General features: G+C 47.3%; 1 protein-coding gene across 25 annotated transcripts in view; it reads left to right on the forward strand.

Moving 5' to 3' along the window:
* Window positions 1–26,468, forward strand: part of LOC109369572 (uncharacterized) — a 95,091-nt gene that overhangs the window by 32,673 nt on the left and 35,950 nt on the right. For 17 of the 25 annotated variants that reach the window (XR_014885767.1, XR_014885773.1, XR_004161011.2 and 14 more), the window contains 4 exons: window positions 6,612–6,773; window positions 9,450–9,608; window positions 18,993–20,335; window positions 20,876–21,921. The exons of 1 other annotated variant lie outside the window; for it this stretch is intronic. Coding sequence is in view for 2 of the 24 variants with exons in the window: in XM_085233609.1 (XP_085089735.1) it covers window positions 21,785–21,921 (137 nt within the window). In the remaining 22 variants the exon portion in view is untranslated. 7 more of the 25 variants (XR_014885769.1, XR_014885768.1, XR_014885770.1 and 4 more) reach the window with 7 other exon arrangements.

A 26,468-nucleotide genomic window follows, 5' to 3' on the forward strand; every position in this document is an offset into this window, starting at 1 on the left:
GCAAATGTTTCCATTTGTTCTCTGTTTGGTCCAGTTTCTCATGTTTATTATCCTAAACGTGCCCAGGACATGACTCTGACGTCCCTTTCCAGCTCTCATTCCAATTCCATTTGGATGAACTTTCGTTTCATCCTATGAAGAAGTAACAAGCACTGTTCAAAAGGACAGAAGAATTAAGATGGGTCTTTGCACTCTTCCTTCCATGGGATCATGTGTGATGCTCTCATGTCTGTTGGGCTCAGGCAAACCTAAAAACACCAAGCAGTGCAAAAGGGTGCTGGTGTTGACTGCAGGGGGCTGGAGGCTGCAAAAGAGCAAGGATGCTCAGTGCTGGCAGATATTTGAGTCACTGTTTATTACAGTGCTACACAGAAACAAAGAAAAAGATCAATATTTATTAGCCGCAGAAAGCATAATTTTGCATGAAAAGCATCGATCAGCATGTCAGCCAAGACAACGTCATTACATCTTCTTTATGATTTGGTCAACATCCCTACATGAGTAAGGACTTTGTTCCCCTAGACAGATAGAGCTGGAGGCATGGTTCTGTGTTAGAGCAGACCCTGCAGGGCTTGTGATACACTGAGTATTGTATTTTAAAATCTTGTCTGGGCGGAATAAACTTGAGTGCAGCCTCCCTTAAAGTTTTTCCAAGTCAGATCCTACATTTTTAGCCTTTATAAAAGGCTAAAATGAAATGAAATAAGCTGCTTGCCAGCTGGGGTCAGGGTGAAATCTCCCTCCAGAGGGTAATACTGCACAGTTATGGGCATTATGGGATGTTGATGCCATCCTTTAAGTCAAACCAGCATATGTAGGGAGGATGCCTGCCAGTCCCAGGAGTTACTGCGGTTTTATAGCAAGATCCCCTTATTCATCTACAAAAGCAGTTCAGACCCTACCATTTCCAGAGCTGTTTTGGCCCCAGCAGAGATACAGGAGCACCAGGACGGGCATGTAAGCAGCAGGCTCTATGATTTGCAGAAAACCAGGCTCAGGGCTGCTGGGCCAGGGTTCCCAGCAGGACTACTGGTTCCTTTAGGGCAAGCCACAAGTCAACCACATGCTCTGCAATTGCAGAATTTGGCTTCCACTCAAACACGAAAATAATTGGCTCAACAAGATGGGGGTGTAGTGGCTTCTCAGAAAATCCTGCTGTAGAAGTCATAATGGGAATTCTTTGAGACCGAACTTTGTGGTGCATATGAGCCAGGAAGGTGCACCCCTGGCTTGGTAAAAGGATCCTGACCAGTTCCCAGACTGGTTGTGAGACTTAATCTAGGTGTTTGTAGATTGAAGGTATTGTCAAATGAAGATGAGTGGCCCTGTCTGGCTATCTGAGTGATGGATGAGGTGCTGTTCCATGCAAACAGAAGGGATCTCCATGTGGATTCTGAAGTTTTTAAGACCATTCTTCCTGCTTCTACAGCCAGCCTGACCTGCTGGACAGCTGTTTTGCCAGAGGTGTGGTGCATGAGGACCCAGATCACCCATTCATGCTGGGTGGGAGCTCTCTGGGCTATGGGAGGAGGTCTCCATTGTAGCAGTACCAGAAGTCACAGTCCCATCCCTGCTCTCAGACAAGCAGAGCTTTCCTTGTGCTCCCGTGGTGCTCATCTGCCCTGGGGTGAGCATCTTAAGGCAGAAAGGTGACCCCACAAGAAGTAAAGACAGATTGTTTGCACCCTACAGCAGGCTGGCAGTGGGACTGGGCATGGTGGCACTCCAGGAGCTTTTGGAGTTTTTGGTCGCTCTCTTGCCTTGCAGATGTGATGCACAGAGTGGGCAGTTCTGCTGTGCGATGTCTCAGTGAGAGAACTCTTAATTTTGTTTTAGGACATAACAAATGTTTGGGCTGAACAGACTGACGGTCCTTCCAGCCCAGTACCATGTCTCTACCAGCAGCCAAGGCCGGATGCCTTAAAGGAAGGCATAAAAATCCCATAATGCCTGAAATTGTGCAGTACTACCCTATGGGGGAAGATTTTCCCCTGACCCCAGCTGGCAAGCAGCTTATACCCTGAAGCAGGCGAATCAATAGCTGTTATAATTTTCACTTGAGCTACTGTCGCTGCGGATGATGTTCTTATTCCCATAAATGTCTGATCCTATTGTGAAACTCTCTAATGATGTTTGTTATACTGTTTTTTTGATATCCTGGTGAGGAGCTGATGTTCTCAGGTACAGTAGTCAGGGTATGTCATGGATGACCTGCTGCAGGCTGCTCTTGGGATCCAGAAGGGGAGCTTAGCCCCTTCCTCACCAGCCCAGCCAGCTCCTACTATTCTAAACTGCCTCTCCTTTGCTTTACAGTGACCAATTAGGGAAGGAGAACGACTGATGAGTTCGATATCTGTATGAATTTTTGGTTGAGGTACTGCCCTATAAGCAGAAGTATACCAAAAGTAGATTTGTTTCCCTCTGGAATATTTACAGTGTATTTCTTAGGGATTGTGAAGGCGATAGCAGACTAGTTGATCTTTGGCTACAGGTGTTTCATGGAAGCAGATTCTTGTCTGGCAGCGCCCTGTCACTCCTTGTCTCCTTGGATATCCCGGCCAAAGCTGTTAATGCCAGCCTCTGAGCGGGTTGGCATACAGCAGAGGGTCCAGAGGACCAGAGCTCACTGCAGTGTCTGGGAGAAGACCCTGATGTGACTAACTCTAAATGAGAACTTCTGGTGCACCAAGTAAAAGCTTTCATCCAGAGAGGACCCCCTCCCAGCCATCTTTAGGGTGAAATATCCAGCCCAGAGACTGCCTCTTCCACTCTGCCTCTTCCGCCCACTCCAAGCATGGGAGAAATTACAAGGAAGACTACCCACGAAGGAGTGGCAGAGGTGTGTTTGCCTGCTAGCGAAACAGCAGAGGGGAATGAAGGCAGGAGAGCAGGTCTCGTCATGTAGAAAGGGGAGGAGGTGACACAGCCCATGATAATTGGACCATTAAATCTAGCAAAGGCACCGGCACTTACACAATGTGGCTCAGGGAAACAAACGTTCTGTAGTAACAATAACTCTTCAATAGCAAGCAATAATAAGCAGCTGCAGTCATTTTTTTTTTTTTCTGCTGACCTAGTGCTTAATTCTGTTGTTCAGACTCTGGGTCAAATTGTTCTAAACCGCCCCATAAAGGCCAGATAGGTTTGCAGAGATGTGCAGGCGGGTCTGAGAGGAAATTTTGGCTCTGAGATAGTTTGCAAATGCCTCTCAAATGTCTGCTTGTGTTTTCTATGCTTCCTCTCTTCCAGCTTCAGAAATCTCTGCATGGGAGAGAACCACCCAAGTCCCCTTGGTCAGATCCCCTCTGTTCAGTGAGTCACCAATTACAAAGGATGCCAGAGCTGCCTGAGACAGTCACAAAATTGGCTTAAAAACCTTAGAGATTACAAATCTGGCTTTAACTCTTCTTGTTTGCTGTAGGTCTGGGGAGTAGGGTTTTCATCTCAGAGCCACTTTCTCAGACTTTTCAGTTGTGAGAGCTGAAATGCCAGTTTTGTAGTAACAAAAGTGGAATTTAGCATGCGGAGCTGGGGACTGGAGAACAACACCCTGTTTCTGAAAGCTTCACAGTAAGCCCAGACTGTCAGGGCTTCCAGAGCTGCTACTCATAATGGATAGTGTCCAGATGAAATTCCTGCTGGTGTCTGCATCTGAAGGTGTTATGCCCTGGTGAAAGGTGTGTGTAGGAGCAGAGAGGCCCCAAATGTTGCTGGAGCTGGCTCTGGTCAAGTATTTTCTGCTGATTCTTACCAGTCTTGTGGCATCCCCAAATGAGGCCCTGGAGATTGCAAAGCAGTCAGCTTTCATTTAAAGCCTGACCTTGGCATCAGGCTGCTAGCATGGCAAGGAAGAGAGATGAGTTAGCTGGCAGCCTGCCTGTATGTGGCAAGGGCTCTTTAAAAGCCTCAGAGGATGCATTAGTTTGATGTCAAAGGCTTTGTTTGTGGCGTTCCCTGGAACGGTTATCCTCCCTCTGTGTCTGTACACATATCTCCTCCCTGTCTGAGTCTCTGAAGCTCCCCCAGCCCATGGCCGAAGAACGCAGGGATAGCTCCAGTGAGACAGATGGAGATGGATCCTAGCCTCTGTGGGGACAGCTGCATCCCTGACAGTCCCCTCTGGTCACACACCTGTTAGGAACTATACTTAGCATGGGAAAACTTTCCAGAAAAAAGAAAGCAGGGGAGAAGTGGGGAGGTGGAAGGGCTGGGAATTTGGCCTCATTCTTCACAGCAAGTCCTCAAGCTCCAAAATGCCTTTCAGCGATAGCATCCAAAGATGACAATCAGGTGAAAAGCAGGCAGCGTATCAAGGCGTGCTGGCACTGTTCAGAGACAGCCTGAGTGCGTGATGGCTTCATAAGTCCTGGCTGAGTCGCCAGGAAACCTGGTGTGTTTGTCCTGCCGGGCCCAGCAGTCCAGATCACTTGGCATATGGGAATGGAGGGTGATACTGAGGGAAGCACGTGCTAGGAAGGCACAGGTGGAACCCGTGCTTTTGCAGCATGTGAGGCAGCACAGGCTCCATGTCCATCACATCACCCAGGATTGTTGCAGTACTTCCAGCAATGCAAGCAGTCCTTGGTTCTGGAACACGCAGCAAGCTGTCTGCCTGTGCTCCAGCTTGCCTGCAGCATTCACTGCCATCCATCCGCCTGCCCATCGTCCCACTGTGTATGCTCCTACCCCTACAGCTCACAGACTGTGTGGAATGAATAAATCCTCCACTCGTGGAATGAAATCCTCCTCTTGGTGCTGTGCAAGGTGAGGGAATGGGAGGCATTTCAGTTTTTCTTCTGTGTATAAATGAGGAGCCTGAAGCTAGTGCTCCTGCTCTGATGCTAACTGAATGTGCAATAAGCTTGCCTGCCAGTCCCCCTTCTTGCAGCAGCGGAGGCAGCAGATCCAGGTGGGTTTAGAGCCCATGTTTTCTTTTATCTTCCTCCCCCTTCCTGAGCAGTGAGTTGCATTTTCACCACACATGGCTCCCGTTGGCCTGATGCCATCTCTGCCACATCACTTGCAGAGTGCAGCAGTCGCTGATGAAGAGTGAAACCCTACCAGTGCTTCCTAGCTGCAGGAGGCTCGTGATGACTGAAAATCCAGCAGCTCTCAGTGCCTCCAGAGCTGTCCCCCAGCTCCCAGTGCTGCTGACAGGTGGCACTGCCTTCCTGGAAGGACTCACTGCGTGCCTGCCTGAATACCATGCAGGCAGTTAGCATTTCAGTATTTGTGGCCACCTGGGCTGTTGCTTGGCAGAGGAATTTGCTGTACTTAGATGAAAAATACAACAGGAACTTTCATCTGCTCTGTGGGTAAATTGAGCTCATGTTTTCAGTCTCTGCAGCTCTCTGCCCTGTTGTTGTGTCCTCTTAGCAAAAAGTTCACGAGAGAAAATGATTGCATTGTACTTAAGAGTCACAAAACACTATGGGAAAACACTAAACATTCTTCCTGGATGATATTCTTAGTGTTTTCCTACCCTCGGGGAAAGATCAAGAAAAGAAGAGGGAATACCACAGATCCTGAGGACAGCCATAGCATCTCCAGCTGATTGGATATATGGGTAGTGCTCCTGATGGGATAAATCTGACTGCCTCATCAGGCTTCTTGTGGCACCGGAAGGATTTGCATCAAGCTAAATAGCACAACAGCACTGCAGCAAGGCAGGGGAAAGCTAACATCCCCATTTCACCAGAGGAAAAGTGATCACCAGAGGAGAGGTGAAGTCCAGGAAGGCTGTGGTGCCTCTGTGGGGTTACTCAGGGTATCTACAGCATAGTTGAAAGGCAGGCCTGGGCATAACATCATCCTTTTTGTGTGCCATCAGAAATGGGATGAAGGCTCTCCTGGAACTAGAGGCACTAGTCAGCACAAACTGCTTCTGTCGATGTGCTTTATTGGACCACATCAAAGTAGAATCGATAAAGGAATTTTAAAAAAGAAAAAAAATGCCCCCCAAAATGGGCTCACTGAGCCAGACCAAGTCATAAACAGATTAGAATGCTGTGGAGGTCAGGTTTCAGCTGGTGTTCGTGAAAACAGGGGAGTTCTGGCATTGTTGGAGAGTGATTCATTTCACTGGAATATTTCAGGGAGGAGAACCACACAGGAGTTGGGAGCACAGACCTGCAAAGAGAGGGGTCCAGTTTCTGCCCCCAACTTTGCTGTGCAGATTTATGCTGATATCACGTCTATCAGGAAAAGTTATCTGTTTCTGTTTAACTCAGATGAAAGCCCGTGTGTGGTTATTGCACTCTAAGTTTGCTAGAACTTGTTAATAATTTAGGATAATAAAGTCAGTCAAATTAATTCACCTCTAAAATTGAGCTTATTTGCATTGGCTTGTCTTTTTTGTAACAGATCTCTCTGCGGGCATATGTTTGTATAAGCTTTTTGTATGTGCTCGAGAGTGTTTGTGTGCATATGTAATTTCTTACAACCAGAAGGAGCTGAGCTGGATTTAAACATTGCACAAGAAAAATAGTTTCTCCCTGCCTGTAAATATATTCGGGGAAGGTCCACCCCAAAGTGAAGCCAAATAGAGGGGAAATAAATCCATGGGAAAAATGGGGTTTGTAATGGAAATGCTCTCTTGTCTTAAATTATAGCCAGGAATATGTGAAGCTGAAACACATGCCGAAGCATCCAGACAGTGCCTCAAGCTGGCCACACGTTCCCAGAAATAAAGAAAAACACCAGAGCCTACCTGCAGAATGACCTTTCTCCTAACTGACTTGCAGCTCCGAAGCTTTTGTGCTGGAAGAGATAGGGTAAGATACATGAAGTGACAGATTGCTGCTGACAGTGAAAGGCTCTTTCAGCTACATTTCTCTGCAGCCACAGTGATATATCCAGGGGCTTGTTAGAGAAAAACAGCACCAGCCAATAACCAGTTGGTCTAAGCCCTAGAGATAGACCGTATGTCCCACACTCTGTTTCCTAATCAACGAGTGTAGAGTGAATTCAGCTGCAGTATTGCTTCTCTCTCATGTGTTATATAGGAGGGGAACGCACCCGTGTATTTATCTGTGGCAGTGCCTCTATCTATAAATAACAATGTTTGTGCGTGCGTGTGAGTGCATATTTATGTGTGTATGTATTTACTGTGGGCGAGGCTGGCTGTAGAGCGGCCCAGAAAATGGAAATCTTTTTGTGCAAATCATGCTTTTGGAGGAAAGGAGAGCCAGGAGACCAGGGATGATTAATTGGCCCTGAACTGCGAAGAATTTTTTTTTTTTTTTTAAAGGCAAAACAATTTCAGGGAAAGGGTCTCCAAAAAAGTCCAGTTTTGGGAGGTAGCTCAATTCAATTTCTGGTTTCTGGCTGCTTGCCTGGAGGGCCTCTTGTCACTTCTACTTTCTTCCAACAAGGCAGAAGGTGGAATTGACAGCAGCCTTCCTGCCAGGCTGTTAGAGAAGCAGTGAAGCCAGATGCTTTGCCTCCCTGCTCCCTCCCCTTTGTGCAGCCCAAGAGCTGGAGAGTGAAGTTGCTTAAGTTTTCCATCTTCGTTCTCCAGTGTTCCTGGTCTTACCCAGCAGAGGTGCTGTGGAATGCAAAAATCAGTGTCTGCACAAAGGGGCTCTCAGCTGTCGAGGGATGGGAGTGTGCATGTTGCATGGTATCGTCATGCTTTTGTCTACAAAAGTAAAGTCATACTTTTGTACAGTGTTTATGCAGAGAGGCACGTTGATGGAGATGAGCTGACACACAATCCCCTCCCCTAGTGCACAACCAGGGCAAATAATTGTGATATGTAATATGTCACGTAATGTTTTCAGAGCTTCCATTCCACTAGTTCTAAACCCGAACTCAACCTGCACTATTTGTGTAGATGCATAAAGGTTACATTGTAGGTGGTACCTGAAATATGATTTCTTCTACAAGGGCAATACCTTCGGCCCTTCTCCTTTCATCTTTTTACGGGGTTATTGCCTTTAGATGGTAAGAAATTTTAAAAGATTCCTGTTGCTGTTGAATTACCAATTCTATATGCATCATTTAACTAGATAATTTGCTGACTCAAAAATTTCTGTGTAATCAAATTGGTTGGCTGTTTTAACATTCACAAACGCTGGTTAAAATGATGTGGAGAATGGGCTTCTCTATTTAGATTCAGCGCAGTCGCAAGGTAAGGTTGTCTAATATTGTTTCTTGAGGTCTGACCTGCACCAAGTTAGGGGTTGTGCATTTCCCAGCACACAACCCACAGAGCTTTTGTTTTCCCTTGTCTCTAGAACCCATTGACTTTGCTGAGGGCATCCAGACATCTCAAAAGCAGTGAGATCATAGGGCTTTATTAAAATACACACAGCCCTCTTCTCCTCGCTACCCAGAATTTGCATCGCCATCTATCCAGTGAGTGTTTGTGTTGTTCTTCCTCCTGCCACTGCTCTCTTGGTCCCTCTGCCACCTACCCTGGGAAGGAGAGTTGTGATGGAGGCAGGCTTTCCTCCTTGTTTGGCATGCACTGGTGCTTGTGCCAAATCAGGCAGGAATGAACATCAGCCTAGGGCAAACCATGAACATTTGTAGCCTGCAGCAAGGCAAAAAAGAATTGCCCAGAACAGCCTTTGGAAATATTTTAATTACCCTCGGTGAACTGGCAATCAACTAACTTGAGGGAAAGATCACAAGTGGAGACAAAATCTGAGGGGAATTTTATGCTTGGAGTCAAATTTCAGCAACATTTTTGAAGTGTTTCTAATTGGTATCGTTTACAGCCATCACCAAACATCCCCAAATCATAACAGTTCTGATGTATGTGGAAAAAAAAAGATCTCAGTTGTGCAGGTCTAGTGCAGCGTTGTGAGGTGGATGAATGTGGGGCTTATAAAAGAGTCTGGATATCAGCCCAACCACCGAGGTCTTTCTGAACAGCTAGATAGTCAGGAGACCTTTTTAATGGACTGTGAATCAAAAAATAAATTTTATTTTTTGTATCTCCATACTTGCCAGTGAAAGAAGAGCTTGCATCTGCTTGATGTCTTTTGGATCAAGTCATCTGCCAGCCAAAGCAGTCTCTTCTTGCCTGCTTCCAAGAGGCATGAGTTTAAACAACTGGTCTCAGAGTGGGGTATATCTACAGTCTTAGCTGTGAAGAAAGGCGATTATTCCTCCCTAGTAATTCAGTTTCACATAAGGAAATTATCACACACACAGAGGCGTGCACCTTCCTCTGTTCTGTCAACACACACTGCTAGAAAGATTTATTTCAGTAATAAGGTCCTTGCAGTGAAACTTAACAGAAATGAGGGGGCAAGTTTATTAATTATATATTTTCCAGTTAATGAAACATGATATTTAAAAGAAATAATTGCAGACATCTCCCTTGATGGCACAATTCATTTTCACTAATAAATGGTTTGTGTTTCCTTTTGTTGAACTGATCAGTTACAGAGACAAATCCTGCCTTGTGCTAGGCTCCTCTTATCTTTTTTTATTTGCAGGAGATGAAATGCTCTCCTGTTCAGTGCATGCAGAAGAGACTGGAGCTGAGTTGCTATCTTTGTAACAGTAGAACTACAGCGAGATCTGAATTCTTTGTTTGTGTTTCGTCGCCTGCTTTGAGGCAAGCAGTGGTGATGAGATCAGACATCAGCCATAGGGTGAGTACAGATACCACCCACACCAGCTCCACCAGCAGACTGCAGTCTGTATCTGGTTCCTCCGATCCTGTCTGTCCCTTGCAGCCCTGCTGCAGGCCCTAATAGATGCAGAAGCCCTGTTATACAGGACTCAGGTATGTCTTCCCTCAGGCTGCTTCTAAGCAGCCACTTCCATTTATGCTGGAATGTTATGTGGGAGCTCTTAGAACACTTCAGCTCAGCGAGCATTCAAGCCATTTTCGAAACCTGGTGATGGATATACATTATCTGTTCTCGTAGTAACTTGACAGGTTATCTCTTACAAAGGATGTCCAGGTGAGTTCTTAAATGCGCTGACATTTGTGGAGCAGGGACGTTGGTTGGGACTTTTTTGCAGTATCATTGATATTTTTATATGCTCCTAACACCTTTCAAGCAAGTTGGCAGATTCTACCTCATGTAGGTGTCCACCTCTCATTTTCTTTCTGCTACCTGAGGTATACTACAGTCTGTGACACACAGCTGAGTGATTTTTATTCCTTCCACTTGAGGGAAGTATCTTACAACATTTTATGCTAGTCCACTGCAGTTGACTCATGCCACCTATTCTTGAAATGCAGCCAACAAGGTGAGAGAATGTTTAAAAAAATTAACAGTGTGCAGATAAAACTGAGACAGAAAGTAGAAAGAGAAGTGGGATAAAACACTATAAGCAGATGAACTTGGTGTGCCTACTAAACACAGAGCCATCCTGGGTGACCATGTGCTGTTCCTTCTTTCATTTTTTACTGTACAAGTAAAGTAAACTTTACTGTTGGTGAGGTTGGTAGGTTCTCCCCATGGTATTCACCACAAAATAAACTATATCAGGTGAAGTCATTAGCTCTAATAGCTATGCACACCTCAAGACAACAGTCCTTCATCACTATGATGTTGATGGGAACTCTTCTAGGAGGTGCTTATCTGGAGGTGTGCCACAGGGATTAGGGTTAGGTCCTTCGGTGTCTTCATCAGTGAGCTGGAAGAGGGAGTAAGCAGCATGTTAATGACATCTGTGACTGAAACAAATGGACAATGCAAAGGGCACTGGTGCCAGCCCAGCAGAAATGGGTAGGGCTGGGTTGGATCTGCCATAGACAACAGCAAAAGGAAAACTAGAGAGAATGTGGGCCCCTTACTAAGTGAGGGGGGGGGTTTCGTAACGGGGGATGCTGAGAAGGCAGAGATACTGAATGCCTTCTTTACTTCTGTCTTCAGTGAAAAGGCTCTCCCGCAGGAATCCCACACCCTGGAGGTTAGGGAGAGGGTCTGGGGAATGGGAGACTTCCCTTTAGTCAGGAAAGAGGACGTGCGTGAGCACCTAGGCAGTACTAAAGTCCACAAGTCCATGGGACCTGATGGGGTGCATCCACGTGTGCTGAGAGAGCTGGCGGAGGTCATTGCCGAACCGCTCTCCATCATTTTTGAGAGGTCTTGGACAACAGGGGAGGTCCCTGAAGACTGGAGGATAGCAATGTCACTCCGGTCTTCAAAAAGGGCAAGAAGGAAGATCCGGGTAATTATAGGCCTGTTAGCCTCACCTCTGTCCCTGGAAAGGTGATGGAACAGCTTGTGCTGGATACCATCTCCAGACAACTGGGAGAAAAGGAGGTTATCAGGAGTAGTCAGCATGGGTTCACCAAGGGGAGGTTGTGCTCAACCAACTTGGTGGCCTTCTATGATGCTGTCACATGCTGGGTGGATGGGGGAAGAGCGGTAGATGTAATCTACCTTGATTTTAGAAAGGCCTTTGATACTGTCTCCCACGACATCCTTATAACAAAGCTGAGGAAGTGTGAGATAGACGAGTGGACGTGAGGTGGGTTGAGAACTGGCTGACTGGCAGAGTGAAGAGGGTCGTCGTTGGTGGTGCAGAGTCTGGCTGGAGACCTGTAACCAGTGGTGTCCCCCAGGGGTCTGTGCTGGGTCCGGTCTTGTTCAACATCTTCATCAATGACCTTGATGAGGGGATAGTGGCCACCCTCAGCAAGTTTGCTGATGATACGAAGTTGGGAGGATTGGCTGACGCGCCTGAAGGCTGTGCTGCCATTCAGCGAGACCTGGACAGGCTGGAGAGCTGGGCAGTAAGAAACCGGATGAGGTTCAACAAAAGCAAGTGTCGGGTCTTACACCTAGGGAGGAATAATTGCATGCACCAATACAGGCTGGGGGATGAGCTGCTGGAGAGGAGCTCTGCAGAGAGGGACCTGGGCGTCCTGGTGGACGACAGGTTGGCCATGAGCCAGCAGTGTGCCCTCGTGGCCAAAAAGGCCAACGGCATTCTGGGGTGCATTAAGAAGAGCGTGTCCAGCAGGTCGAGGGAGGTGATCCTCCCCCTCTACTCTGCCCTGGTAAGGCCTCATCTGGAGTACTGTGTCCAGTTCTGGGCTCCCCAGTTCAAAAGACAGGGATCTCTTGGAAAGAGTCCAGCAGAGGGCCACAAAGATGGTGAAGGGCCTGGAGCATCTCCCCTATGAAGAAAGGCTGAGTGAACTGGGTCTGTTTAGCCTTGAGAAAAGAAGACTGAGAGGGAACCTGATCCAGGTTTATAAATATCTGAGATGTGGCGGCCATAGCGGTGAGGCCAGTCTCTTTTCAGTGGTACGTGGAGACAGGACGAGGGGAAACAGACATCAGCTGCAGCATAGGAAGTTTCGCACCAATGTGCACAAGAACTTCTTCAAGGTGAGGTGACGGAGCACTGGAACAGGCTGCCCAGGGAGGTTGTGGAGTCTCCTTCTCTGGAGATATTCAAGTCTCGCCTGGACGCCTACCTGTGCGACCTGGTGTAGGGAACCTGCTTTGGCAGGGGGTTGGTCTCGATGATCTTTAGAGGTCCCTTCCAACCCCTACAATTCTGTGATTCTGCGATTCAATTCTGTGATAGGCTTTCAGTCTGTCTTTGCATTCACTTGATTTTGTAAGTAAAATGCAAAGTCTGTGCAACCAAAGAAGTGGGTTGGATATTTGTAAGGGCATCTGTTCAGCTAGCATTGGTTACTTTGCTTTATAACACAGGTTTTCTGCAGGCCCATCTTGTGAATATTTAAATGTGTGAGTGGTGGAAGGAGCAAATCTGGATGGAGGCTTGCGAGCACGGAGGGAAGTAGAGTGTGTGGGTTGCATGTCTCTTGCTCACGTGTGCACGTCTTCCAATACCTTCCAGACAGATTGTCATCCAAACAGCTCTGACAGCTTGCAGGCATCAATCACACAGACTCTGCAATAACTCTGCAAGGTCAGGTAGTGGGATCAGGTGGGGGAAAATCTATGTCACTTTGTTCCTCCGAGGAGCAATTTGTGCCTGAACAAGGAGAGGTGAACAGAGGGTAGCAGTGACTCCTGCAAGAGTGCACGTTGCTGCAGTTTCCCTGATGTGCCTAGAGCCACGGATGGGAGCCAGGTCTGCTGAACCCCCGTTCCCTGCCTTGACCACTAGAAACACTTCCTCCCCACAGAAGCCTCGCTGTGAAACCACCCACAGGAGAATGGCTTTGTTATTTGGCAAGGAGAGCCAAGGCTCCGCTCTATCCAATCCACAGGCACATTTCTGGTGTTACGTGTTTACTAAAATCCTGGCTTTGCTGGTCTGGAGAGAATAAAAGTTGATTGTTCATCAGCCAGGGATCGGCGTCTCCCTGCCTGTATGTGTAAATATCTCTGTACAGCCCTACCAGGCCACGAGGAATGTTTGTGGTGTACAGCCTGCTTGTGTTAGAAGCATTCTGTCTCCTCTGCGATAAACACATCTCTTGTTACCTGTTCTCTCTAAGGCTTTCCTCATCTCTCCTATCCTTAACTTGGCTACATTGGCTTCAACGCCTCATGATAGCTGGATTGATGTCTTTATTTAATAATAAAACTTAGAGAGCTACTTGTTTTCTGCATTACCGTGTCCCAGACACTGCCTGTCTTAGGAGCTGGGTCATGATGGGGTTAGCTTAGAGAAAAGCAGGGCTACTTGGTGTGAGTATCATCTCTGCCAGCCCTACTGTTCCTGCTGCCTCTTAGCCTTCTCCCAGTAGCCCACTTTCTCCTGAGTTGGCAGGAAAGATTGTTGCTGTTCAGGCTGTTCTGACCTTACCAGTTCCATCTCTCACCATGTGGAATGGATGATTTAAAAGGGAGTTCGCAGCCCGGGTCTACAGAAAGATCCATATGACAATAGAGAGAAGACGACAGAAGACTACAGCAGGGCAATAGGCTTGTCATCCCTTTTTTCTCCTATGCACATCCTGCTAAGTGTCACAGTGTGTGTTTGCATGTCTCTCATGGCTCCATGCACCCATGTTTGAATGTGGCTGTGCAGATTTGGGCACATGGGCTTGTGGGTTGGAGCAGAGCCTCTGTGCACAGCACTACTGCTGCATCGGATTCCAGTTTTGTTTTAAAACAGAAGTAAGAGATCCGCATTCTGGATTTTGATCTGAGGCATCTGCTGCTCCAGATCTGAAGGCACTCAGCTCCTGACCGATGTAGCAAAGTGTTCCCCAACCCCACAGCTTCACACACTCAACTGATAGATCTAATGGAACATTTTGCTGCTTTGGGAGACTTAATGTTATTCAGCTTCCTGAAATCCTGAGTTCTGTGATATCTACGTGACAGCACTGCTATGAGCAGAAGTCAGTCTAACTGGTTCATTGCTAATGTTTTCCTGTCTGTTGGTTTTACAGCTGAATAATGAAACTCACTTCCCATCACACTCTGACCTTGGCTTTGCAGAGTGTTCAGGTGCATCTTAAAGACTTGGTGTTTCAAAAGCAGAAGTCTGCCACAGCTGCAGCTCAGTGCAGTGAACGGCTCGTTGCCTTGAACAGTTTGTTTCCCTGAACGTGCAGTTCTTCCTTTAGGATGAAGTCTGTATCGTCAAAATTTCTGCCCATAAAACTGAAAACATTGAGACTGTTTTGCACATCAGCAACAGAATGAAGAAAGCACAGGCAATCAGGACCCCAAATAATTATGTTTATCATCTATTATCATCGTGCAGGGCCTGACTGCAAATAAGCACTTCTAGCTGGCTGCTTGCAAGAACAGAAGGCAGGGAGTACCATTAGAGAACCCACTGATTATTTAAAAGGATACCAGCCAGCTGCTGAACAGCGCAGCAGGGCATTCTCTGGGCTGCAAGCACACCTATTTATTATGTATGTAAAAAACAAGGACATGTCCAGTGCTCAACCCTTGTGTGTGTGTGCAGGTATTAGAAGGCTTGGTTTCTAGAGGTAGAGTGCTGGGGAAATAACAACCCAGCCCCATTCTGGCTGATCCTGGGAATTTGGAAGGTGTAATCTAGAAAAGCCTACGATTGCTTGAGCCCTTCTCCATGAAGGGGATTCTTCCAAGGGAAGTCTCTGATGTTTCCCCTCGTGGCTCTGTTTGCTCCTCCCTAACTTCATGCTGCTCTGGGGACGTATAACCCCGAACAAGGACTTCACGACTGAGTTTCCCACTAGCAGAAGTATCCTCCACCACACTGCTGCACAGTCTCAGGGTGCTTGTCAGAAACGTCCAAGCATCTTCAGGTGATCTCAGTTCAGAAAATACTCCCAAAACATTTGCTGCATTCTTGAAGGTAAGCAGCAGAAAGCACCTTCTCCTACCCACATCCTTGCAGCTCAGTCCTGTCTGTCCAACTGCTGCACTGCGAAAGGGCCCAAGTATGTCCTGGCTGCAGTGAGTGCTGTCGATTGCTGCACTCGGCCAAATCTGCTTGAAGGTAGAAATCTTAAGACTGATAGCACAGGAAGAGTTAAAGCCAGATTTTGTATGCGTAGTGAAATTAGTTGGAATCCCATCAAAAGTCTGTGCCTCTTCATCTCTAGAACTTCTGAGATGCTGTACATTTATTTATTTTGATGTTCAGAGCTATAAAGTGGCTTTCTAAAATACTTATTTTCCATGATGATCTCCAGATGAGGATGTAAAATCTCTCCTATTGGAGGCCAATCCTGAGGTGTTTCTGTGTGTACAGGAGAGCTATTTCTCATCCTCTGAGTATCTGTCAGTGGGAACTGGTGTTTCTCTTGCAGACAGCACCCTCTGCCAAGAACTCTCCTTTACCAAGGCTCTTACGAACTACTTTCAAAATTGGAATGCTTTTTTAGAGCCAGACATTGATGTCAGTGCATTTTTACTGAAATGCAAATGCAACCCAATCAGCATTTCACTCCCACACTTCAGTTTTCCTTCAGATGACTTTTCCATGGGCGCCCTCTCCTTCTGGCTTATCTGGCAATGCTGTCAAGGCAGGCACTGTTCACCTGCATCGAAAGGACACCCATCTAAGGGACAGAGCCAGGTACTTCTGCTCTGTGGGTATCTCCTGCTGAGGAGCTGAGGAGAGCTGAGCTCTGTGTTGTGCTCTGTCTGGAGAAGAGAAGCTTTTACTAAGCAATGGTATTATGCCTGCTGTTTGAAGGCCATAGAGTCCTACAGTCACAAGATAATGCTGTGTGAAAGGAACCCCATGGAGTTTTCAGTCCAGGCCCTTGCTCAAAGCACAGAAAACTTCAAAGCTAGGTCCAGTTGGTCTGGGCCTCATCCAGCCAGATTTGTAAATATATCTCTGTTTATGTATTCCTCTGCCTCTCTAGGCTCCTGTCCAGCTCTTAACCACATTCACTGTGAAAAATGACTGCGCAGCGCCTATCCTGGAGCTGGGTGCTCAGTAGCTGAGTGGAAAATCTTTTCCAAAATCTTTGCCCTTTTCTGTGCCCACGAAATAGGAGGCCAGAATCCATCTCACTTAATTTGACAGTATCCATCCAAACAGATCAGCTTTTGGGAGGGTAGGGCAAGCAATGCATATATTTCTAGGTCTGGGTTCCATCTTAACCCAAACCTTTCTCTTACTTAGAGCTTATGCCCAAAGGAGGAGAGTCTTTCCTGATTTGGGCCTAAGAGGACTTGTTCTTTTAAGGCCCTTGGGATCTGGGGTCATCCTAGACCACTGAATTCCTGGACCAGCTGGTGAAAGGAAGATGAGATGAGATGACCAGGGGCTTTTATGGGAGCTGCAGAACCTGCAGCAGGGTGGTGAAGAAAAAGATGCCCAGGAACTAGTGAACCTGCCTAGCAGAGGCATTTCATTGACAACGTGTTTGCTTCTGTTTTACATTGCTGAGTAGATACAGAATCATGTTCTGAACCAGATTTTGGGGCAAGACATCTCTAGGCTGGGGCCACAGTCTGGCTGCTGTGGGGTGAGCACTTGGATTCTAGGACTGAAGGCTGTTGCTGGTTGCAGTGAGGAGGTTCTGGAGCTCCTGGGGCAGAACCTCCAGACTTCATGTAGCATGGGTGGTTAGAACAAAGCTTCAGGTGCTCTGGAACTGTGCAATCACAACATAAAAGGAGGGGGCCTGTCCCAGAGAGCTCCCCACTGAAGTGTGAAACTGGTGGAGGTGAACAGGGAGCTGTGAAGTGATTCTGACTGTGATCTTGGTGCTGTGCTAATGGCTGTCAAGCTTCCTGCAGAAATCATAGCGAAAGAAGATTTTGAAGAAGACAAGTAAGCAGCTCTGTGGGTGTCCTTCCCATCTAAAAGTATGAATAAAGAAAAGCATGACTTCCTTGAAAATCTGGTGGGTGGACCGGTGCTATGATCTGATAGAACATGGGGGGCTGATTCCTTCATAATGAATGAAAGATGGCAGATGGGGAGAGACAAGGAAAGACCTTCAGCATTAATGTAGTAAATCTACTTCTGAGACTGCTGGGATGGTGTTTTTGTTGTTCGTTTTTTTTTCTCCTTGATACAAAAAAGAAGAGGGAGGATATTTCCCTGAGGGTAATGAGAGATACTAGAGGTAAATACAGTTGGTCCTCTGTCTCATCCAAAGCAAAGACCAGCTTCAAAAGCACTGAGATAGGATGGTCTCCCTGGTATTAAGGAAGGCAGGATGCTTGGGGCTGGTCCCACTTCCTTTTTGCTCTCAGAAGATGAAGAGTTGATGCCCCTTCAGACCAGTAATGACTTCACAGCCCTACTTTTTCCCCCAAAGCTTTTCCTCGTACACGCTAACGAGTCTGAGCCTACTTCATGGTGCCTGCAGTAATTGTGCTTTTAATTATGCTCTGTGTTTTTGACCATCTGTTGTGCTCTTTTCAGAATCTGTTTCAGTTCTGATATCCCCTTTGAGATGAAGGGACCACAAGTGCACAAAGTATCCAAGGTGTGGATGAATCATAGATTCTTCTGTTCTTTTTTCTCATTCCAAATGATTCATACCACTTGATCTGTTTCTTGATGCTTACTGAGCATTAAGCTGACGTTTTCATGGAACTGACAGCTATATGTATGTGGAAAAAAGAGAGCCCACAAAGAGGAGTGATGTCTGCTGGACAGGAAAAGACAAGGTTTTTTGGGAATATCACAGGAGTCTGAAGGCTGTGTGGAGCTTCCCAGCATGGAGCCCACTTGTGAGAGAGACCAACAGGCAGTTGGTGGTGTCAGGAGGATACTGTAACTTGCTGATAGACACCAGAGCAAGCATGGAACACCTCATCTTTGAACAAGAGTAGCAAAATGAAAGGTTAATGAGCCAGAGAGCTTGTTAGGAAGAGAGCAGCTGCAAGCTTGGGCAGGGGACCTGGAGCAGTATCTTTAAAGAGGACTACATTTAGAGCTGGCAATAAAATGGGCTGCACAGGAGGATGCACATCACAGATCTGACTCTGATTTGGGTTTGTGTGTGGGGATGACATGGGATGCATGCCTGAAAGATGTGCAGATTAAATATAAGTTACGTGGTTACCATGTGTGGGTCAGATCCTCCGTAACCAGTCAACCAGTAACCTGGTCATGAGACCAGGCAGTCTCATTCCAGGATCCTCTGTTGACTTTTGTCAGCTGCTTCTCATCATGTCTTCTGAGCGTCCTTTAAGGATGCCCTGGATTGCCTTGATGTGACTTCTGCTCTTGCTGTTTTCTTATTCTTGGAGAGTGGTGAACATAGCTCACCAAATTACTTGAGGGGTTTTCTCTCTTATTCCAGTATTCTGCAGGCAGGTTCCTTTCCAATACAATCCCTTACCTGTAGGGTTAGGTGCTAAGCATCAGTTATGTGAGAGGACTGTAAATGAGGTTCCTTCAAAAACTAGTTCTGTTTTGCTTAAGGCCATAACGGGAAAACTGCTGTGTTTCCATTAAATTCCCTTTGTATCAATCTATAGAGCTCACTGTAGGCGAGAGGTGCTAGGATCCCAATAGGCTGCTAATTAATTACCAACCCTACATTCTTTATTGGCAATGCGGGGCCTTCCGTCACTGCCTCTTGATAGTTAATTAGGTGAAAGCCAAGGAAAGGCTCTGTTTCAGTGGCGATCAGTTAACGTTCCTTCGGGCTTTATTCCTTGCAGACACTTCTTGGCAGCGTGACGGAAAGCCAAGACTGAGCATATGGTTTGTTGCAAGCTCTGACCTTCCCAGTGATCTGGGGCAAAGCCAAGCGCCTGGAATTTCCATCAAGTGCCATTCAGAAGCCTACCTGATGCTGTGGAAAGCCTCTGTGCCATTTCTGGGAAAAGAAATCCATGGGTAAAGTGCCAGTTGCTCTTCTCTCGTATTATTACCTACTAGACAAAGTGAACAGCTATGGTAGCACAGGAGGAGAAGGAGACTTTTTTTCCTTTTCAGGACCTGGTGGTAAACAGCAGCACACCTCCATGGAAGCTCTCAGGTGGGGACTTGCTGGCCATGGGTGCCCCTTGTGTGGCTCTATGAAGTCAAGGGCCCATTGGATAGCAGATTGGGATGCCTGAGGGCACACTTCTACAAGCCACAAATGCAATCTGTTGAGATCTTAGTCGTCATCAGAGGAAAAAGCACGTTTTGAATGAGTTTGGAAACTCTCCAGCCATTCTAAGAGTGAAATCTGCAGCTGGCTGGCCAGGAAGAGACCTTAGATAAGCAAAGCGTAACTGCTCATGGCTTGCCAGGATCTGGGTGGGAAAAGCCTTTCTTTGAAGAGGATTTCCCATCTTCACCCAAGGACTCCCCAGCTGCTGAGCTTTTTTTTGTTGCCCCAGCCTCGTGGCTAGGATTTGTATTTCTCAAGTCCTTGAAGCTCATTGCCCTCTCCAATTCCTCACAGAGTTCACTGCAGCCTGGCTCCGGTCACACAGCTGTTTACTCCTTCATTGGAATCTGCTTTGAATGGAAATGATTTTTACTTTATTTTTCTTTTGCTGTGCAGCCACCTCATTACTTAACATTATATTGCAGCCTCTTCCTACAGCATCGCCGAAGTGCTCATCAAAGCCTCTCTGCCCCAGCACTGGGGGGGCAGGGGTGGATTGTTAGTCTCTCTGTGTTCAGGGTTAGAGATGTTCCCTTCTCTCATGGACTAGCGACTCTTCCAGACACATCTTTAGCCTTGCCATTCAAGATCAAAACCAGAGGCAGCTGGGAGTGCGTTAGAGTAATGTACACTCAAAGGCAGCACTTTGTTTCCTGTAAGTGACTATCAGCTGAGCCTGTGATGTGCTGAAATCGGACTGATTCTCCCCGCAGAGGGGAGCAGCCTGTCTGGGAGCTGGCTGTGGAACAGCAAAGGCTGAGCGCATACCGTGGCATGCTAATGACTGACCTTGTTTCTCTCGCTTCTACCCTAAGAGTCTGCTGCTAGAAAGGTTTCTGATGGGGGATAGCAGCAAGTGTTTCCATAGAGCAGACTTCACAAAGCTGAGATTCCTCCAGACCGGTGAGAGGCTGTTCTGGAATATCACATACTTAAATATTTGGCATAACTGGATCCATTCGGTCTTGGGATGGTGGGAGGATTATCTGGTCTCCCTCCTGTCTTGACAAAATAAGGCTCCTAAATCACCATATTTCTCCTCTTTATGCATGTACTGAGTGCCAAAGGCTAACACAGGAGAAACACGTCCCCACTGGCAATGATTTCTCAAATATGTAATGTCCTAGAGATGAGGTAGTATGCTGGGCAGAAGGGGATGTGTGAGAAAGCAAGAGGTTTGATTAAACAGTCTGCACTCAGATTTAATGCATGTGCACCTAAGCTGCATGCAGAGAGCAGCTGCTGGGGCCTGGCTGTTCTGGTGTTCCATGCTGCATGCAGCACTGCAGCATTGGGAAGGAAAGCAAGGGCAGGACTTGAGGGAGCCAGAAATGGAGTGGGAAATATTGAAAGGGCAGTGGGCAGAGTCATGGGAGCCAGATCTGCTCTTGGGTGGCAGCTGTTGCATCCATTTGCTCAGCAGGTGTGTTCTTGCTTTCTCAGGAAGAGTTGGCTTTTCAGAAGAGAGGGAGAAGAGAACAGAAAAAAACTGGAGAGGAAATAAAAGGAAATAGAAGACAAAGGAAAAGGCAGCAAATGGCTGGAAGAATTGGACATGGAGCATAGAAAGGACTGTATGTCCCCAGTTGCTTTGAGCACTCAGCAGATCCTGTGGTGTGTCTGCTTTATTACTGACAGAGTTCTCCCTTCTGTCGGCTTGTTTCCTAATTGCTGGTCTTGTAAACTGCTTGATTTATGGCTCTGTTCATCAGTTCTGGCCCTCGGGTATAACATGCTTTTCCTTCCAGGCTGGGAAGTGAATAACGAATTAACAGCCTGCCTTAGGTTCAGTAAGAAGCTAAGCATTCAGGGATCTTTATTGTGATGCACGTGCCAAATCTAACTGCTTAATTTTTACTTCTCATTCACGGATGCTATTCAACGACTTCTTCCCCAGGGCAGCAGCTGTGTCGTGGATGCTTGGTGCCTTTGAAGTGTCCCACAAGTGAAATCACCAAGGAATGGATTTGCAGTTGGTTTGCACAGAGAACTCAATCTGTTTCCTCGCAGCTTGCTTTGGAGCTGACATTGTGTGCCATACATGCTTGTCTCGGACAAACTTCCTTTCAGTGCAGCCGAGGGATGAAGATCAAGGCAGAGAACAAACAGGCCTGCTGAGCTGAAGCTGTGACCCCCCGGTGTGCAAGCAGCCTTCAAGCCAGCTCCTGGCTGTCCTCCCCACATTCAGTGCTGAAAAGAGGTTCGTCCTAGGCCCTGAAGTAGTGTCCCTGGAGTCAGTGCAACTTTCATCCTTTATTGAGCGAATCAAGTACTTCTGCCCCTACAGTCCTTGGTGGCAATCTTGTGCCTTCTGCACAGCTCTGATCCTTGTGGCTTCATGACTGCACCACCATGTGCTGGGTTTACGGAGCATCTGGGCCTTGGCATGGTGAAGTTCGTGCATCCCTGCAGCCGTGGACCGTGAGGATGGGAGCTCCCTGTACTCCGAGCATGGGGCTGTTGTCATTGACTAGGAGTACGGCCAGGAGGTAATGTCATGTTCATACAATAGCTCTGCAACACTACAGACACACTGCAGCAGAGTCTTCCACGTCTGGCAGCATGGCAGAGGCTAAAAACCTGTGTGAAGGAAGAAAGCTCTCAAACAGGACAGAAAAGCTACTGTAAAAGTGCAGTAGCTGTTCTGCAATCATAACGTTGTGCAAGAACTAGCCTGGGACTTGCAGGTCTCAAGCAGTTTAAGCTGACAGGTCCCCTCAGGACTTAGCAGTCCTGCCCTTGAACAGCCTCTTAGGATGCTGCTGCTCCCTGTGAGCTGCTTTGTTGCTGCAACATGAAAGGGGGAATTCAGGAGAATAGCTTTGTCTGTGCCCTCTGCTTGCTGCTATAGGAACAGGGGGCTCAGCTCGGTCTCACAAGAGGCCACGAGTGAAAGAAAGAGCTTGTAAAGTCACGTGGAACATTAACATAAAGGCCCCTCAGGTGCTGTAAAAAGTGTGTTAGAGGGAAAATTTTAGTGCAATTTTAGTCCTGATCAGTCCTCACTTGTCTGCAGGAGCTCAGCATGCTTGGGAGCTCTGCTGGATGCTTTTTCTCTTCTGAGAATCCTACAGCAGTGAGTTGCTGGTGTCTGGTTTTTCTTCTTAGGGCACATGCAGTAAAGCAAAGCGTAAATAAACTATACAGTACAGTGCTTCTTTCGCAGTAGCATTAGCAGTGCAGCTTGGTTAGGTAGCCATGGTCATCCTTTGGTATGCTTTGTCTCTTATGGGTCTGCAGGTGCATACTCACACACCATGAAAACCACCTGCTGAGTAACCAGGCCAACTGGCCTATAGAGCTATAGGTCTTCTGGTTGTTGGCCTTGATGAACAGAGTCAATAAGGCACCCCCAAACAGGGGGCTATGGCCATGTAGTTAGCTGTCTGCTGTGCAGCTGGGGGCTCCCGGGAGTGCTGGCTGTAGCCATTTGGTTGCTCGTGCCAAGGATTTTAGGATCCAAGAGAGGATATTAAAAAAAATCCAAACCCACTGAGAATCGTAACTACTAATTGCTAAATAACTGAATGTATGCACAAAGTTCAGGTGTTATTACTTACTATAAAAAGGTTCAGAACTGCCTTTGGTTCTGTGTGTGCATGTGCTCACACACATGTAGAATCTGTTGTGTTTCCTAAACTATGTGATGGGCAAGATGGTGCAAACAGAACAAAGGCAGCAGGTTCAAGGTCCTGGCCATATCTAGCATCTGGCTGATCTGAGGTGGTGAGCCAGCAGCAGAGATCAGAGGAGCAGAAGCAGGCCTGGGATGTGTGATTGGGGCAAGTAGAGTTGATGCCTGCACCCTTCTTCCCCTCTTTGTGCAAAGGTTGGATCAGATTCTAATCTGGGAGCCACATCACCTCCTATCTGGATGCTACTGTGGGTGGCATCACAGCCAACTTCTCTTTGAACACGTTCCTAGTGATCACAGTATACAAAGGGCTTTAAATGGGATCACAGTGAAATATTTCTCTTTAAACTCCACATTCACATGGCAAGATCCTCTCTGTCACCTCTGACCTGTTCCTGCCTTGCTGCTGGTATGTATCTAAGTGCTACAGCATTCAATCACTTTCCAGACAATTGAACAGGAGCCGCTCCAAATACTGTCACTTTCCCTCTCCCCTGCCCTTGGGGAGGAATTACCTTGAGCAGGTTGTAGCCATGTGTGCAGTAATGACTGTGTCAGTGAACTTAGTTCCCATTGCCTGGATGCAGGTAAAAAAGCTGCTAAGGGGAAATCTTACAGCTGAAGATGTGATCAGACGAGCATCTGATCCATCTTTAGAACCTTTTCTTTTTTTTTTTTAAGTTACTATATTTCAGCAAAAGGTTACTGCCCCTCTGCTGTCATTTCCTTTCCTGCAGCACAGGTAAGTAACTCTTCGTGCTTCTGTTCTTTACACCACAAAGTAAAAGAGGGCTGTGTGGCTGTGTGAAAGCCCTGCTGGCACGTTCTTCTTGCTCTGAGTATGCTGAGGCTGGGGACCTGACCTTTCACAGGAGTCAGCTTCAATGTGCACATCCTGAGGTCGCGATGGTCAGCCCTGTGACAGTGCAGCCTCAGTGGGCACTTCTGTCTGTACAGTTCTGTCTAGCAGATGTGAAGGCATGAAGCTGGTTTTCTATGGAGCAGATGAGCCCATGGGTTTGTGCACAAACCATGGGAAGAGCTTTGATTTTCAGCTCAGCCAGGATGGAAAAGGCTTCTGGACCTCGTGCCAGTTGGGCTCTCTTACAGCCGAGTGCCTTCCAGACGTGGCTTGATTTCAGCACTGATCTGACCACAGCCCTGTCTTCCCAGCAGCAGGACTAAGCCAGGCTGATCTCAAGGAGTGGGATGATAAAAGTGAAAGACTGAAAGCTGGAGGGAGAAGCTAGTGGCAGCCCCCACAAGCAGTTGGGTGTTTTCCAGCTCTCTCCCCCTCTCTGTTGCAACTCTCAGCTTGCTTGGAGTCAAGGACACACATAACTCACTGTCTGTCTTTCTCTCCCCCACACAGCGTGCACAAGGATGTGCTCTACTTTGGAAGTGAAGGTTACCTGCAGGTTGACCGAGCCTTCTCTGGCCTTTGTGGTGATGGAAAGATTCATGTGGCTTTAGTCTGTTGAGCTGGCTCTGAGCATTGTGCCTTCAGATCCTCCCTGCAGCTCAGGAGCAAATGCAAAAATTGTAGACCCCCAAAGGTCCAAAACTGGCAAATGCTCTGCTCTGCATAGAGCCAGCTAGGAGCATGCCACCTCTTCTGTGAGGAGACATGAGGCAGGGGTGATCTGCAGCCATCCTTTCTCTCTGCTCGCAGCTCCAGCTCCCTGAGCAAGTTCCCAGGAGCACAGAGCCCTGCTGCTGGCGTGGAGGTGCCAGGTCCGAGGAAGGCAGGCATGGGGAAAGTGAGGTGACTTTTCCTCTTGGTTGTTTTGATCGTTATTTAGGTAACAGGGGGAAGAAAGGAAGTTATTGTTTAGTTGAGGGCTTGCGAGTCCTTTTCAGAAAGATTATGTTTGCCTTTGGCATGGAGGAGTTATTGTGTACTGGCAGTTCATTTTAATTAGTTGCTGTTTCTTTACCTTGGCTCCATTTAACCAGAGAAGAAATTTGTGGAAGGAGAATTTTGAGAAGAGAATGAGAAAAACAACAAAAGAAAGCCTAGATCTGGGCTGGGATTGGGATCTGTGCTTGCACTTACCAGGAAAAGCATTTCCCACGGAGGCAGATGAAGTGCCTCATTGCTTTCCCTTCCTTGCCTCCATGTTCAGGGAATGAATGAGGGAAGCATCTCCCTGGCGGGATTAATGGCAGTATGGAGATGAGCTGAATGTATAATTCCTGGAGGAAGGAGATTGTACCAGCATCAGTGTAGCCCTATGCCTATGAGTGCTTTATTGTTTTCTCCCTTATGAAAACACCCAAAGAATTTTCTCCTCTAACTTCTGCCCATGAGATTGAATTGGGTCAGATGGGCAAGCTGGGATGAATCATATAATTGGTAATTGTGAGGGTATTTAGGCACTGTTTATCTGACTTTAGTTAGAATTAGGCATTAAACAGGAGCTGAGCCTAGGACAGAGGATCTTTCCCTCCTGCTCCTTTGTATCCATCCTCTTACATCTGTCTTTATCTTTTTACAGTCTCCTGGCGAGGGGAGCAGGAGCGGGATTCCTTCCTTCTTGTCCCAGCCGTGTGTCCAGGCTGCAACTGTCCTTGCCTTGTTCAGCTCACCCTTGAGCTGCAAGGTGACAGTCACGACAGTCACAACAGCCGGGGAGCAGAACAGGCAGCTGGGCTTTGGCAAGTGACAGGTCAGGGCAGGGCTTTCTTTGTTCAGGCCATAGGGACAGGAGCCCTCCTGCTACAAAGAGATTTCTCCATTAAAGCTGCACGGGGCTCTCCAGCCCGTGTTTTCAGGCTGGCGGCACTTGCTGGCAGCCTGTTGCCCATGGAGCAGGGCTCTGTGCCTGCTGTCTCCTCTATTCTTTCCGAGGGCACCTCCCTGCTGTTTGGGTCCGAGTGAGCTCGGGGTCACTCCCACTTCAGGCCTTTTTCCATTCCCTTTCCAGCTCCTTAAACAACAAAGGTGTTGAGGGAATTTATACCTCTGCCTGGTAACAAGGCAGATCACTGAGATGCTGTCACGGTTTTGTGAGGGCTCCATAGATTTTTACTGCTTTTCAGTCCTCGGGTTCCCAACCTTCCTTTGGCTTGTAAATTGCCCACAAGATGCAGACACAGCTCCTATTCTGTGAGTTCCTTTGATGATTTTATTTATATCTCTTGCTTTGTCTTGTCTTTTATTACAGGGAGACTGCAATTAATTATTATCCCATCAGCTTCTATTTAGCCTGACAGTACAATGCAACACGCGGTGTCCAACCTTCCCTGCCTCTGTGTGCACAAGTGAGCAGCTATTCTTGAGGGGAACAAAGGCGCTGGCAGTTTTAGAAAGGGACACAGTGCTAAAGGGCAGCCTGAGAGGGTTCAGTAGTGCCAGCAGAGCGTAGCTGTGGTGTGGCTGAAGTGGCCAGACATCCCAAT

Source organism: Meleagris gallopavo, chromosome 12 (assembly GCF_905368555.1).
Source record: "Meleagris gallopavo chromosome 12, MGAL_WU_HG_1.1, whole genome shotgun sequence".
Classification (NCBI taxonomy): Eukaryota; Metazoa; Chordata; class Aves; order Galliformes; family Phasianidae; genus Meleagris; species Meleagris gallopavo.